We start from the raw sequence: 12820 nt of genomic DNA on the forward strand, positions 1-12820 counted from the left end.
GCAGCATACACCACACAGACTGACCCTGGTGCCTAGTGACTGCAGTCTGTGTGTGCCCTGCAGTTGACCCTGCACCCAAGTCTGTACCATGGTACTGTGGGCTATGCACTGCAATTACAATCCCCACCCCCCACACCCACAGAAAGTCTTCTGACACAAGAAACGTGACGGAAACAGTGAGTAACACCAAACCGCTGTTAATAATGTAGTACACAGTGGGGGGTTTAAACTTGGAGTTGGGACTGGTTGATGCTGTAAGGAAAGAACTTGTACAAATTTACAGCGCGAGAGGTGTCTCGAACATTAGCGGTCTGCTGCGGTGCAGGGACAGTTCTCACGGCCCCTACCGCCCCTCCTTCTTGTAACTTTGGGTGAGGGGGGGACAGGACTTCTTGGCGTTGGAGGGCGGTTGCAGATGCACTGCAGGGGGGCTCTCTCCTCCTGCCTGCGGTCTTGCAGAACATCTACAAGGCGCCGGAGCGTGTCCGTTTGCTCCCTCATTAGACCAAGCAGCGTTTGAGTCGCCTGCTGGTCTTCCTGCCGCCACCTATCCTCCCGTTCCATGTGTGTGCGATGCTGCTGACACAGGGTGTCCCTCCACTGTCTCTACTCTGCCGCCTCTGCTCTGGAGCAGGCCATCAGTTCCTGGAACATGTCGTCCCTAGTCTTTTTCTTTCGGCGTCTAATCTGAGCCAGCCTCTGCGAGGGGGATGCCGGGGCAGTCCGGGAAAGAGCCGAAGCTGTGTGATGCGAAAAAGTAGGTGATTTCCTTGAACACATACATGTTTGCCAACAGTAAACACAGTCTAGTCAGTTTCAGTTAACAAGACCAAAGAGGGAACCAAGTCTCAGGAGATCTCAGAACTAGTCCGAGATTTCGGAATACGCTCTCATTGGCGGAGCCATTGCACTGGACAGCACACAAGCGAGGAGACAGCTGCATCCCTCTTGCACAAAGTCCTGGTAAGCCTTACAGTACATACTGCTTATCAGTTAGTGGTTAGCTGTGCTCTCCTGCTAAAGGAAATGTGCAAAGCAGAAAGGATGAGCCTTTTGCAGCCCCTCCCGCCAGTGCACGGGAACGATCAATGGATGCTTGTTCTCTGTGGCCTCTCGCACGTGGCTGTTAGTCGAGGGTCATTGTTATGCAACCTAATTGTAAACCATTAACAATAGTAACACTACACTAATTGCCCTACTTAGATGCAGTATTTGCAGAACGAGATCACCCTGAGGCGGGTCACTCGTGCCCAGAAAGACAGGATGTTACGGGACGCACTGCACAGACCAGGACCATATGCAGCAATGCTAGTCGAGGCAATGGTTCCACTCTATATTCGGATGTCCTGGCGTGGAAGAGTCTGCTTCCACGGAGCGCCCAACAAGGCACCTCTTCCGACGAACCTCATGCGGAGGCTTTGCGAGGAACTGAGTGACACCTTCGTGGAAATGTCGCTAGAGGATTATTTTTCTATCCCCATTTGTGTGGACCTTCTCTTTATATAGTTTAATATTTAGAATTTTGTAAATACAGTTTCTATTTTTTCTATAACAATGTTACAAAAAATAAATGTTTATACGTGTGTAGCACTTACCGCCTGATCCTTCCCCTGATTCCGAGTCCGGGTTAACGGCAGGGGAGGGTTGGTAGGGGATCTCTGTGAGGGTGATGAAGAGATCCTGGCTGTCAGGGAAAGCGGGAGTGTGTTCGCTGTCACCTGCGCCGTCCTCAAAAGACCCTTCCTCAGCTTCCCCATCGGCGAACATCGAGGAGGAACTGTCCCGGTACACTATTCCGTCCTCGGAGTCCACCGTCACTGGTGGGACAGTGGTGGCAGACCCACCTAGAATGGCATGCAGTGCCTCGTAGAAGCGGCATGTCTGGGGCTGTGCTCCCGAGCGTCCGTTTGCCGCTCTGACTTTTTGATACCCTTGTCTTAGGTCCTTGACTTTCACGCGGCACTGCATCGCATCCCGGCTGTATCCTTTCTCTTTCATGGCTTTCGAGACCTTCTCGAAGGTCTTCGCATTCCGCTTGCTGGAGCGCAGCTCCGAGAGCACAGACTCCTCGCCCCACACAGCGATCAGATCCATGACTTCCCTGTCAGTCCATGCTGGGGACCTCTTTCTATTCTGGGATTGCCCAGACTCCTCTGCTGGAGAGCTCTGCATCGTGGCAGGTGCTGCGGAGCTCGCCCCGATGTGCAACCAGAACGTCAGATTCAAAGTGCCCAGACAGGAAAATGAATTCAAATTTTCGCGGGTCATTTCCTGTGTGGCTGGGCAGAGAATCCAAGCTCGGACTGCTGTCCAGAGCGTCAACAGAGTGGTGCAGTGTGGGATAGGTCCCGGAGCTACTAAGTTCGATTTGCATCCACACCTAGCCTAATTCGAGCTAGCCATGTCGAATTTAGCGTTACTCCACCTGCCGGGGTGGAGTACCAAATTCGAACTAAAGAGCCCTCTAGTTCGAATTAAATGGCTTCCTGGTGTGGACGGTTGAGCGGTTAGTTCGAATTAACGCTGATAAATTCGAATTAAAGTCCTAGTGTAGACCAGGCCTTAGAATTGCTCAGTTCTGTGGCACAGGCCCTTTATTGCTAACCATGTAAGGAAATTCTTCTTCAGTTCAGGTGCCAAGGGCCTGTACTTCTGAAGCAGGAGGATCTAGACTCTATTTCTGTTGATGCTGCAAACGTCATTGCGGCCGCAGGGGGTTAAACAGGAACATGGGAAATCCCCACCGATTTGTTACAACAGAAAACACGGTAACAGCTGTGCATTTGCTCACAAGTGGCCTAAAAAAAACAGAGCCCATCATGATATGCTACAACAAAATCAAATCTCCAAGTTTTCCAGTCAGACATCGGGGCAAAAACCTGTCGTGACAAAACATTTCTGTGGCTAAAATAGCAAATTAAAAGCTTGGCCCTGCAGCTGCAAGTCAAATGGAAGTTTTGCCTGAGTAAAGACCTCAGGATTGGCCCTGTGGTTTTTGACCAGAACAGCAACATAAGATTTATGGGTCATCTCTCCAGCCTCTGTGCTTTAACTGGATCAGCTAGAGGGGAATCTCCATGAATGGGTAGCTGTACGAGGGCTGACATGCAGAAGAGCAGTTCTGATTTCATTTAGTAGAGGGCAGTGGTATGCGCGCATACACCAGTCTCACAACCCTGCTCAAAACTACTTTTTCACTTTTTCCACATGATTTTACAGCCATATTTGTCCCTGCTGTAAACACCAAAAACTAACTACCCATTATGTACAACCTAATTAAAGGAAACCAAGCAAGATTCTTATTACAGTAAGACCAGAGATGCAGAACTTAAAAGGATAAATACAGAGATTTCATTTGTGGGTTGCTGGGCTCTACAATACACCCAAATCACTGTCATTAGTCTACAGTGAAGACAAATGGAAACCCAGCTGTGTATGGAGACCAGCGTCCCCACCAACCCAGGGCCTCTGATAATTGGGCTGACTGAGAGCTGAATGGCATTACTGCTACTGAATGGCATTGTTTTATTGTTGTTGTTTATTCTTGGGTGATTATTATTGAAACTACTGGCTGTGCAGTTTATTTCGGTTTAATTGTACCTTGGGATTTTTCTTCTTGTGTATTTTCCTTTTATAAATGACTACCGTGCCTACCGCCGTGGGAAGGTGCTTTATAAATCTAAATAAAAAGAAAAATAGGGATATTAAGTGCCACAGAGAGTAGCTCTGAGATCCGTTAGCAGCAGGCAAGACCGAGCTTGCTGATTCAAAGTATTTCTTTGGCATACAATGGACATGAGAACTCATCTGTGTTATTATCTGGACATCTGCTTTGTTTCTCAGCCAGTGGCCTGCACACTGCCTGCCCAATTGTCTCCCTACCTTGACAACACGCAGCTCAAAAGGCACACATTACAGCCGCCTGAGGCAGCTAGATAGGGTGACCAGATGTCCCCATTTTATAGTGACAGTCCTGATTTTGGAGGGCTTTTTCTTAGAGAGGTACCTATTACCCCCACACCTCCTGTCCTGATTTTTCACACTTGCTGTCTGCTCATCCTACACCTAAATAGGACATTTTTCCTTGCACCGCTTTCTAGCATGCACTGGGATTGGTACAGAGAGCACTGGTTTCCTTTCCATGGCTCTCCTTGGCCCCCTAACTATCATTTTCACTGTACTGAGCACCCATCTTTACACAAAGCTGGTTTGATACATTGCTCTTCTTGCAGAGCCGGTAGCACCCTGCAGCTTTCCACTGTCCATTCACATCTGAGAGTCTACGTGGGCCAGTTTTAAATATGGTTTCTGTTGCATGCTTTGAAAGACTAATACAGAACAAGGAATAATGGTCTCAAGTTGCAGTGGGGGAGGTTTATGTTGGATATTAGGAAAAACTTTTTCACTAGGAGGGTGGTGAAGCACTGGAATGGGTTACCTAGGGAGGTGGTGGAATCTCCTTCCTTAGAGGTTTTTAAGGTCAGGCTTGACGAAGCCCTGGCTGGGATGACTTAGTTGGGGGTTGGTCCTGCTTTGAGCAGGGGGTTGGACTAGATGACCTCCTGAGGTCCCTTCCAACCCTGATATTCTATTATTCTATTCTATGAATAACCACACTGGGACAGCTGAATGGATCAGTGAAGGAGTGTTACTCAGAATGATACCGTATTGTCACAAACCTTTCCCCTTTAGTGCAGCACAACAAATAAAGCCTAGGTGAAGAGTGATCTCCATCAGATTAGTCTTATTTGGCCTGTATTTGAAATGACACTTGACTGGTGTTGGCTCAATTCCCAGGTGTCTGCACCACTGGAAACACTATGAAAATTGGCACTGGCTGACACCTTTTTTCGCAAGTCTTAGCCAGGAAGCCGAGAAATGAGGGTCTGAGGTAAAACCCAATGAAGGAGTCTTGGCATTAACTTCAACGGGCTTTGTATCAGGCCCATTGTAGATATGGAGATTGACCTGCCCTCTTAAATCTTAGAACTGGTGGGAAAGATGGAGAGAGATTGACTACCAATCCATCAACTTCCTGGGGCTGTCAGACTAGCTCCTTTCATGAGAATTAAATTCACTCAATAAAGGGCAAAAGCAAGAATATAAAAATAGATGAACCCTCATTCTGCTATTTATCCACTTTTTCATAGAGGAAAAAAGTAAGTTGGCTTCCTCAAATATGTAATTTTTAACCCTGCTCATGATAATCAGTGCTAGTTAAGTGTCACCAAACTGCTTAAAATCAACTTAATTTTGAATTACTATTAATAATGTAGCAAGAGACATTACGCAGAACGATGAAAAATCAAGTAATTAAATGTAACACTTCATAAACTAAACCTGCGATGAATCTTAGCTGCCTCTTCAGTCTCTCTGCAATCAATTTGTCTGCAGTTGTGTTTATGTATCCTAGGACCGAGTGATAGACTTGGCATCTACAACAACCTCAAGAGGTTGAGTTAATGTGAATGCAGCATGAAAAAAATCTGATTATCTTTTGATTCTCTCTTTTATTAAATAAAAATGATCTTTATTGAATAAAGCTGCTTTTATTAATATCTAAAACACTGGTTGGTGTCATAGAGCCTGCTGGTCCCATGGAACTAATAAAACAAAAAGCAGAGGTAAAAATGAGAACATTACAGGGGAAAAATTTGCATTAAGTGCGTATTGTGGCTGGCAAATAAAACACCGGCTTTTCCGTGGAACTATTTAGTTTCATTTGAATTTATTATTTTTGTTCCATTCGTGCTGAGATGAAAAGAAAGAAGCACAGAGCTTCTCCCAGATGCACATCGTGTCAAGGTGCAAACAATGACCAAGGGGTTAATCTTACTCCCCACCCTGGCATAATACCCTGAAGGACTATAAATTAGCTGCAGGAGGGACAGTGAGAAAATGCCTGTTTCACCAAACTGGCTTGAACCTCACGCTGGGGCTGCTGTTACTTTTTGGGGGGCTTAAGCAAATTTGTTTTGATTTCTGGCTATAGACAACAGCACTTGAGGAAACCCCCTTGCTGATTGCATCTGTGGTTTGTTTCTGCTGAGTCATTCCACCAGCTCTCCTCTCTCACACACACACACACACACAAGGGAGGGGGAGAGAATTTTCAACATATGGTAAATTAGCCATAAATACCTGTTTAAAGTTATGCAGCTACATCAACAGATACATTTGACAACCAACTCCCAAAAGTATTATTATTGTGACATTAACAGAAAGAATATTTGTTTCCTTATAAAAAACAACAAGCTTGTGTTACCAAAACAAATCACAGACTGTGAAATGTCGACTAGACCTATTAACTGTGAAATTCAACCCTGGTATCCTGTCTGAAGTTACAGAAAGAGTTAAAAGAAAAAGAGAAATGTTATTTTTAAATCAAACTCAGGATTCTTTAATTACAACCACAACCAGCAAATACAGAACAATTATCCCTTACCAATAAAATAAATCCTGTAATGGTTCAGAGTAATGCTCCAAAAGAAGTTGTATTGAAACACGTGTGCATGCACTTTATATTTCCATTTTCAATATTCTTATTCACAATAAATTCCCCATTCTCAGAGCTCCCATTGACATCACTCGGAAACATGCCCATGCAGCTCTTTCAGAAATGGTTCACAACTTAATGGAAGATGGGGACGTAAAAGAAACATAAGCCTGTATTCTTTGTGCACTCGTTATTCCCACTGAAAACAACAGATGCAGGAGCGAGTACCGAGGTAGTTAACCAGGGGCGGCTCCAGGCACCAGCGCAGCAAGCACGTGCCTGGGGCGGCAAGCCGCGGGGGGGCGGCCTGCGGGTCGCTGTGAGGGCGGCAGTCAGGTGGCTTTCAGCAGCACGCCTGCAGGAGGTCAGCTGGTCCTGTGGCTTCGGCAGCAATTCAGCGGCGGGGACACTGATGGCGGCACCAGCGGACCACCCGCAGGCGCACCGCCGAATCCGCATGACCAGCGGACCGCCCGCTGGCACGCTGCCGAAAGCCACCTGCCTACCGTGCTTGGGGTGGCAAAAAACAGAGCCGTCCCTGTACCAGAAGTTAACTACAATTGCAACCCACCTCTCATGCAGGCTCTAATTGCAGTAACTGGGTATTTCTTATGGGCTGTCGACCATATTCGGATATCCGTGTAACCCCATGGAAGTCAACGGAGTTGAGTAGATGTAACAAAGGCTAAAGTTTGGCCATGTGTGTACAAAAAAAAAAAAAGGAGGGGGGGATTATGTGATGTAACTGACACTATTGAGAGGGTTCAAAGAACAATAAAATACAACATTAATAATATAAAACAAAACAGGAGAACATTTGTTGTATCCAAATAGCCATCTGCTTCTATCAGATGTTTATATCTAAAACAGCCAGGGTCCAATCAAACAGTATTGTTTTTGCTCCTTGGGAGATTCTTTTTCCTTTCCTAAATTCGGAGATTGGTATCACTGAAAGTGGAATTCCCACCTCTCAAACCTGTGGGGAACCCCCTTAGGAAAGTAATCCTATCTAACTAGTCTGCCATGCCCCTACATTTTATAACAAATGGTCTTCAGCACCTGGGGGAAGCAGAAAATCAAAACAGAAGCTTTATGGCCAAAGAAGAAATTGCCTTGGAAAATGATCTCACAGGAATATGTCTGCCCCTCAGATGATGGAGGAGAAGGACAAGGGATGCTTAGGACAATGCACGAGGGCAAAAGACCACTTTGACATTCTCCTGCTGGCACCATTTTGCTCATCTCAGCTTGGGGCTGTTGTTCAAAGCAGTGGTTCTCAACCAGGGGTACGCAGAGATCTTCCAGAGGGTACATCAACTCATCTAGATATTTGCCTGGCTTTACAGCAGGCTACATAAAAAGCACAAGCAAAGTCAGTACAAACTAAAGTTTCATACAGACAAAATGAGAAAGTAAGCAATTGTTTAGTAACAGTGTGCTGTGGCATATTTTTATGTCTGATTTTGTAGGCAAGTAGTTTTTAAGTGAGTGAAACTGGCATATGCAAGACAAATCAGACTCCTGAAAGCAGTACGGTAGTAGGTTGAGGACCACTGGTTTAAAGTGAAGGTTCTCCAACATTTGACAGAGGGTTTTATCAGCCAAACATGCATGCATAACACCTCTCAGCTCCATAGCTGCTGGAACTAGCTGTGCAGCGGGTGCTGCAGCACCCCCTGGCTTGAAGTGGTTTCCATGATATACAGGGTTTACAGTTTGGTTCAACGGCTCTCAACACCCCTGCTCAGCTCCCATTGGAAGAATCTTAAGAGAGCTCAGCACTGCTCAGGTAATGTTCAGCTCATTCCAGGACTGGGCCCTAAAGAGATATTTGCTGTTAGAGGAGTTATCAAAGGCCCCATCCTAACCCCATTGAAGCCAAAGAGAGTTTTGGCCTTTAAACAAGCAGCCGTTTAGCATTAAAAACATAGACAAACATCCCTGTGGTTGAGCCTGCTTATTTATGGTTACAGCAGATTCAGAACTTTACTACTGAAAATCTCTGAAGAAGTTTTCTATAGTTGGAGACTGATTCTGTTCCCATTGATATCAACGGCAAAACTGGGAGCAGGATTTGGGACCATAACTGGAATTGTACAGCCACACACCATACATATTTAGGTACACACCTCACATCATTATTCACAAGTAGTTCTGCTGAGAATGCTGAACTCATTACAGAAAACATGACAACATTTCACCTCTTGAGCTTGAGCTAATTTCCCCTTTCACAGGATAAAAGCAAAGCAAAACCCATAAATGGTGCTTTTCAAGTCTTGGAAAAGTGTAGTAAGGAAGCCTTGTTACCATGCTTCAAAGTAATCAACAACAGATCTATATACACAATAGGCAACTGATTGCTATTACATGTCAAAAAATGTCTCTCTCTCTTACAAAACTTTGCCATAATGTCATAAATGAAAGTAGCATTTCTATTAGCAACAACAAGGCATCAAACAAAGAATTATGCCCTGTAGCAATAATCAAGACTGATTATTTTTTCAGTTTTCCTTCTGTTAGGGAAATCAACCTTTTGCACAGTGTTTTCTAATTCATATTGTAAGTCGCCAGAAACCTCTGGTCTGATTGTTCTAAGTCACCATAATAAGATCTGAGTCTGTTACCAGATATGAAAATAGCTATGTACCTAGAATATTTTTTTCTAAATCACAACACAACACACAGACCCAGCAACCATACAACAGCATGTTATCAATTCTAAAATGCAAAATAAGCAATACCAGTGATTCTAGAAGAACTACTAGTAGGATCAGGTGTATGTAATTCAAAAAGTGCTGGACTTAATGAGTCTTCACAGTTTGTATAAGAAACCTCAGGTTGTAGTTTTTGCATTAGTATATTTATTTAACAAAATATCCTTACCAAATCCAATTTTCTGCCCAGATTTATCTTTCAAAATAGTGTTGGGTGGTTTAATAGTTAAAAATAAATCTCAGATGTATATTATAAATTTCTGATCCAACAAGCAAACCACCAGTCTCAAGCAAATAATTTCTGTAGGTCTCAAATACCACTTTTATTTCAAGGTTGCAATGAGTTTCAATCAAATGCAAACCCCTGTTAATCCAGTGTTAAGGGTGCAAATAGAAATACACCCAAAAATACAGGAAATGAAAAAGTTAATATTCTCACTGCAGTGTTTATTGATTAAAAATATAGATATTGCTTGTAGTAAAATACACATTTAGCAGCCTAACTAGATATCAAAAGCTACAGATTTGTAAATGTGAATGAAATAATCTTAGAGCAAGAATCATAATCTTTCTAGTCCCTAACTTTAGTGGGTTTTCATTTGCAACTTTGAAGTTGCACTCACATAGGGTTATGCATTTAATGTACTTCGGGCTGTTTTGGGAGTTCTTAAATTTGTTTTAAAGATAGAAGAGGGAAAAGGAAAATCCTTACCTATGCAACCGTGGAAATACAGAACTGTGGTCTGTGCACACATTTTTTTTCTCCAGTCAATAGATTTTAAACTCATCCAATCTTCAGATACACAAAAAATATTAAGTCTGGCACTATACAACTGCACTATAATAGTGCTGCAACTTTGAAGCGACACTGGCAATTATGTAACAAAAAACATTTTAAAAAAATACTTCACTGCACATTGTAAAAATATTTTAAATGAGTTTTGTCTAAGAAATTACAGGTATAAACTCATATGACCACTATTCCTCACTGAGGACTAGCGGTCTGTAAATTCTAAAGCAGTAACATTCAAGCCGGTTTTTAGCTATTCAGGCACAAACAAGTCCTTAATATCTTCCTAGCAGAAAATGTATACCCCCCACCCCGCTATTTTGATAACTCAAGAATGAATTAAAAGATTTTCTTCATGCATTGAAAAAATGAACTGATCTATGGGCTGAGACCAAGCATCAGAAGCTTAAGAGTAAATGGAGAATTTTTGATTCCAAGAAAGTTGTGGGTGGGTGGGGCGGTATGTAACTTGGCCTTGTAAACTTTTTTGTAACTTTATTCCAGGGCAACACAGAGAGAGGTCACTCGCTCAGGAAGGATGTCAAAAAATTCCAACTCAAATCAACATATTGAAATTCTAAAATCACTAATAGGAGAACTCAGAATAATTAACATCTCCTGGAAATTGTAACCAACCTATATTTCTACTGAAAGGACGGTATGTTAGTTAATATCATGTGTTCTAGTAAAAGACTATAGCCCGAGATACAAGGGCTTTCATCTGAATTATTACATGGGACATCAAGCTAGGGAACTTAAACTCTGGTACTCCTGAAGAATTTAAAAACCCAGATAACTAAAAACCTTTGTAGTTCACATCAGAGGTTGTCCGCCAGCATTGTATACATGAACACAGATACAACGGACAGGTCACAAATGTAAATCTGAAAGGATGGGAATTTTTTTAGGTTGGCTTTGACAATTAACACTCGATTTCTTTTCAGAATGTCTTCTTGTGTTTGCCTAACAAAAAGATCCATCCCCCCAAAAAAGTGTCAGCCATAAATCCTACAGAAGAAGGCAATATCCAAGGCACCCTGAGAGGCTGCTGTACGTAAAGAAAAGAAGAAAGAAATTGCTCCTTACCTTTGGAAAAAACTGCTGCCAGGCTGAGGAGGAACGGTGACAGGAGCTGCCACATATTGCTAACCCCAGAAGTGCACATCCTCACGCTTGGGTCTGCAGGGAACTTAGGGTTCTATCTCACACACTTTGTAATCAAAATAAAAACCAATCAGCTGGAGAGGTTGCATTTTCAGAGAAGGTCACCTGGAGAGCGCAGAAGGCATTCCCCTCGCGGAGATGAATTGTTTCTTCAGTTTCGTTTGTTAACCCTCCCTTCCCCCAGCAGGGCCGGGGCTAGTAAAACAAACCCACCCACCAACAGCCGGCTGCAATCGACTAAGACAAAACTCTCCCGATGGAGCTAGAGCTTCAGTCCTGAGCCCCGATCGTCTAACAACTAAACAGCTCCCCCGCTCCTCTCCCTCCAAATCAAAACACCCGCACTGGAGTCTCCAGGCAGAGGATCTCACACGCGAGCACAGGGCGCTACTGGGGGGACACACACCCCCCTTCCCCTCCTAGCCGGAGCCTCCCCCGCCAGGCTCAGGAGAGCGGCTGCATGGGATAAACCCGGTCCCCGCCGCCCCATTGGGAAAGCACGTTCCGGCGCGGCGCGGCGCGGCGCGAAAGTTTCCCCGGCGGTGGTGATGCTGCTCAGCCCGGGAGGCAGGCGGGCGGGCGGGCTGGGCTTTACTTCTCTCGGTCACTTGTTTAACTCCGAGGGAGACTCTCCCCCCAGCCCGCGGAAGGTCCCTGCTCTCGAGTCGCTAACGCCTTCGGGGAGGCTGGAGACGTAGCGGGCGCCGCAGAAGTTGATGGCCGCTCAGGAGGCTGCCCCCCGGCCCCCGGCTCCTCCTCCGCGGGCCCCGACCCGCCAAGTCCATTGGAGCGTTTGTTGTTGTTGTTTTTTTAAAGCCAGCGGGTTTCGCGAAAGGATCAAAGAGGAGGCACCACAAACAAATAAATAAATAAAACTCAGCGAGCCCAGCCTCTAAGTAGACAGCCAGACTCACCAATCCACGTGCGGCGGGGCAGGGGCTGGTGGAGCTCCTGAGCCCACCCCCCTGGGTACCCGGACAATCACAGCACAGCAGACAGAGCCCCCCCGGCACTCACTAAGCCAGGACCCTTCTAGGGCATCGCAGGGGCTGGCTGGCTGGCTAGCGAACCAAGGAAGATGTTATCATCTCAGTCACTGCAGGAAATAAATATGTACATTGCTTCCCCCCCGCCCCCTTCCTCTGGCGATCTTGTCATTATTACACTTTAGTGTAGAGAGAAAACGGAAAAGTCGAAGCCTGCCAGAGTTTGGCCCCAGCCCTCACAAAATCCTACTGGTTGAATGCATAACAAGTCTAGCTGCTCCTGTTGTACCAAAAAACAAAACCAGACTGATATAGCCTGTTGCAGAAGCACCACACACAAAAAATCCAGACTTCGCCTTAAAAATCCAGACCGGGGGCCCCCCCGCATGAAATCACCAGTAACGGCACACTGCACCATAGTAACTCTAACTCAGGAACCAATCCATGCAACAAACCTCGATGCCAACTCTGCCCACGTATCTACACCAGTGACACCATCACAGGACCTAACCAGATCAGCCACACCATCACCCGCTCATTCACCTGCACGTCCACCAATGTAATATACGCCATCATATGCCAGCAATGCCCCTCTGCTATGTACATCGGCCAAACTGGACAGTCTCTACGGAAAAGGATAAATGGACATAAATCAGATATTAGGAATGGC

At 45.0% G+C, this 12820-nt stretch overlaps 1 protein-coding gene across 2 annotated transcripts in view; it reads right to left on the reverse strand.

Moving 5' to 3' along the window:
* TMEM132D (transmembrane protein 132D) overlaps positions 1-11592 on the reverse strand; it is a 399506-nt gene extending 387914 nt beyond the window's left edge. For both annotated transcript variants that reach the window (XM_044990406.1, XM_044990405.1), the window contains exon 1: positions 11087-11592. Coding sequence is in view for 1 of the 2 variants with exons in the window: in XM_044990405.1 (XP_044846340.1) it covers positions 11087-11165 (79 nt within the window). In the remaining variant the exon portion in view is untranslated. The remainder of the gene's footprint in view (positions 1-11086) is intronic.
* Between the last annotated feature and the right edge of the window lie 1228 nt (positions 11593-12820).

Source organism: Mauremys mutica, chromosome 16 (assembly GCF_020497125.1).
Source record: "Mauremys mutica isolate MM-2020 ecotype Southern chromosome 16, ASM2049712v1, whole genome shotgun sequence".
Classification (NCBI taxonomy): Eukaryota; Metazoa; Chordata; order Testudines; family Geoemydidae; genus Mauremys; species Mauremys mutica.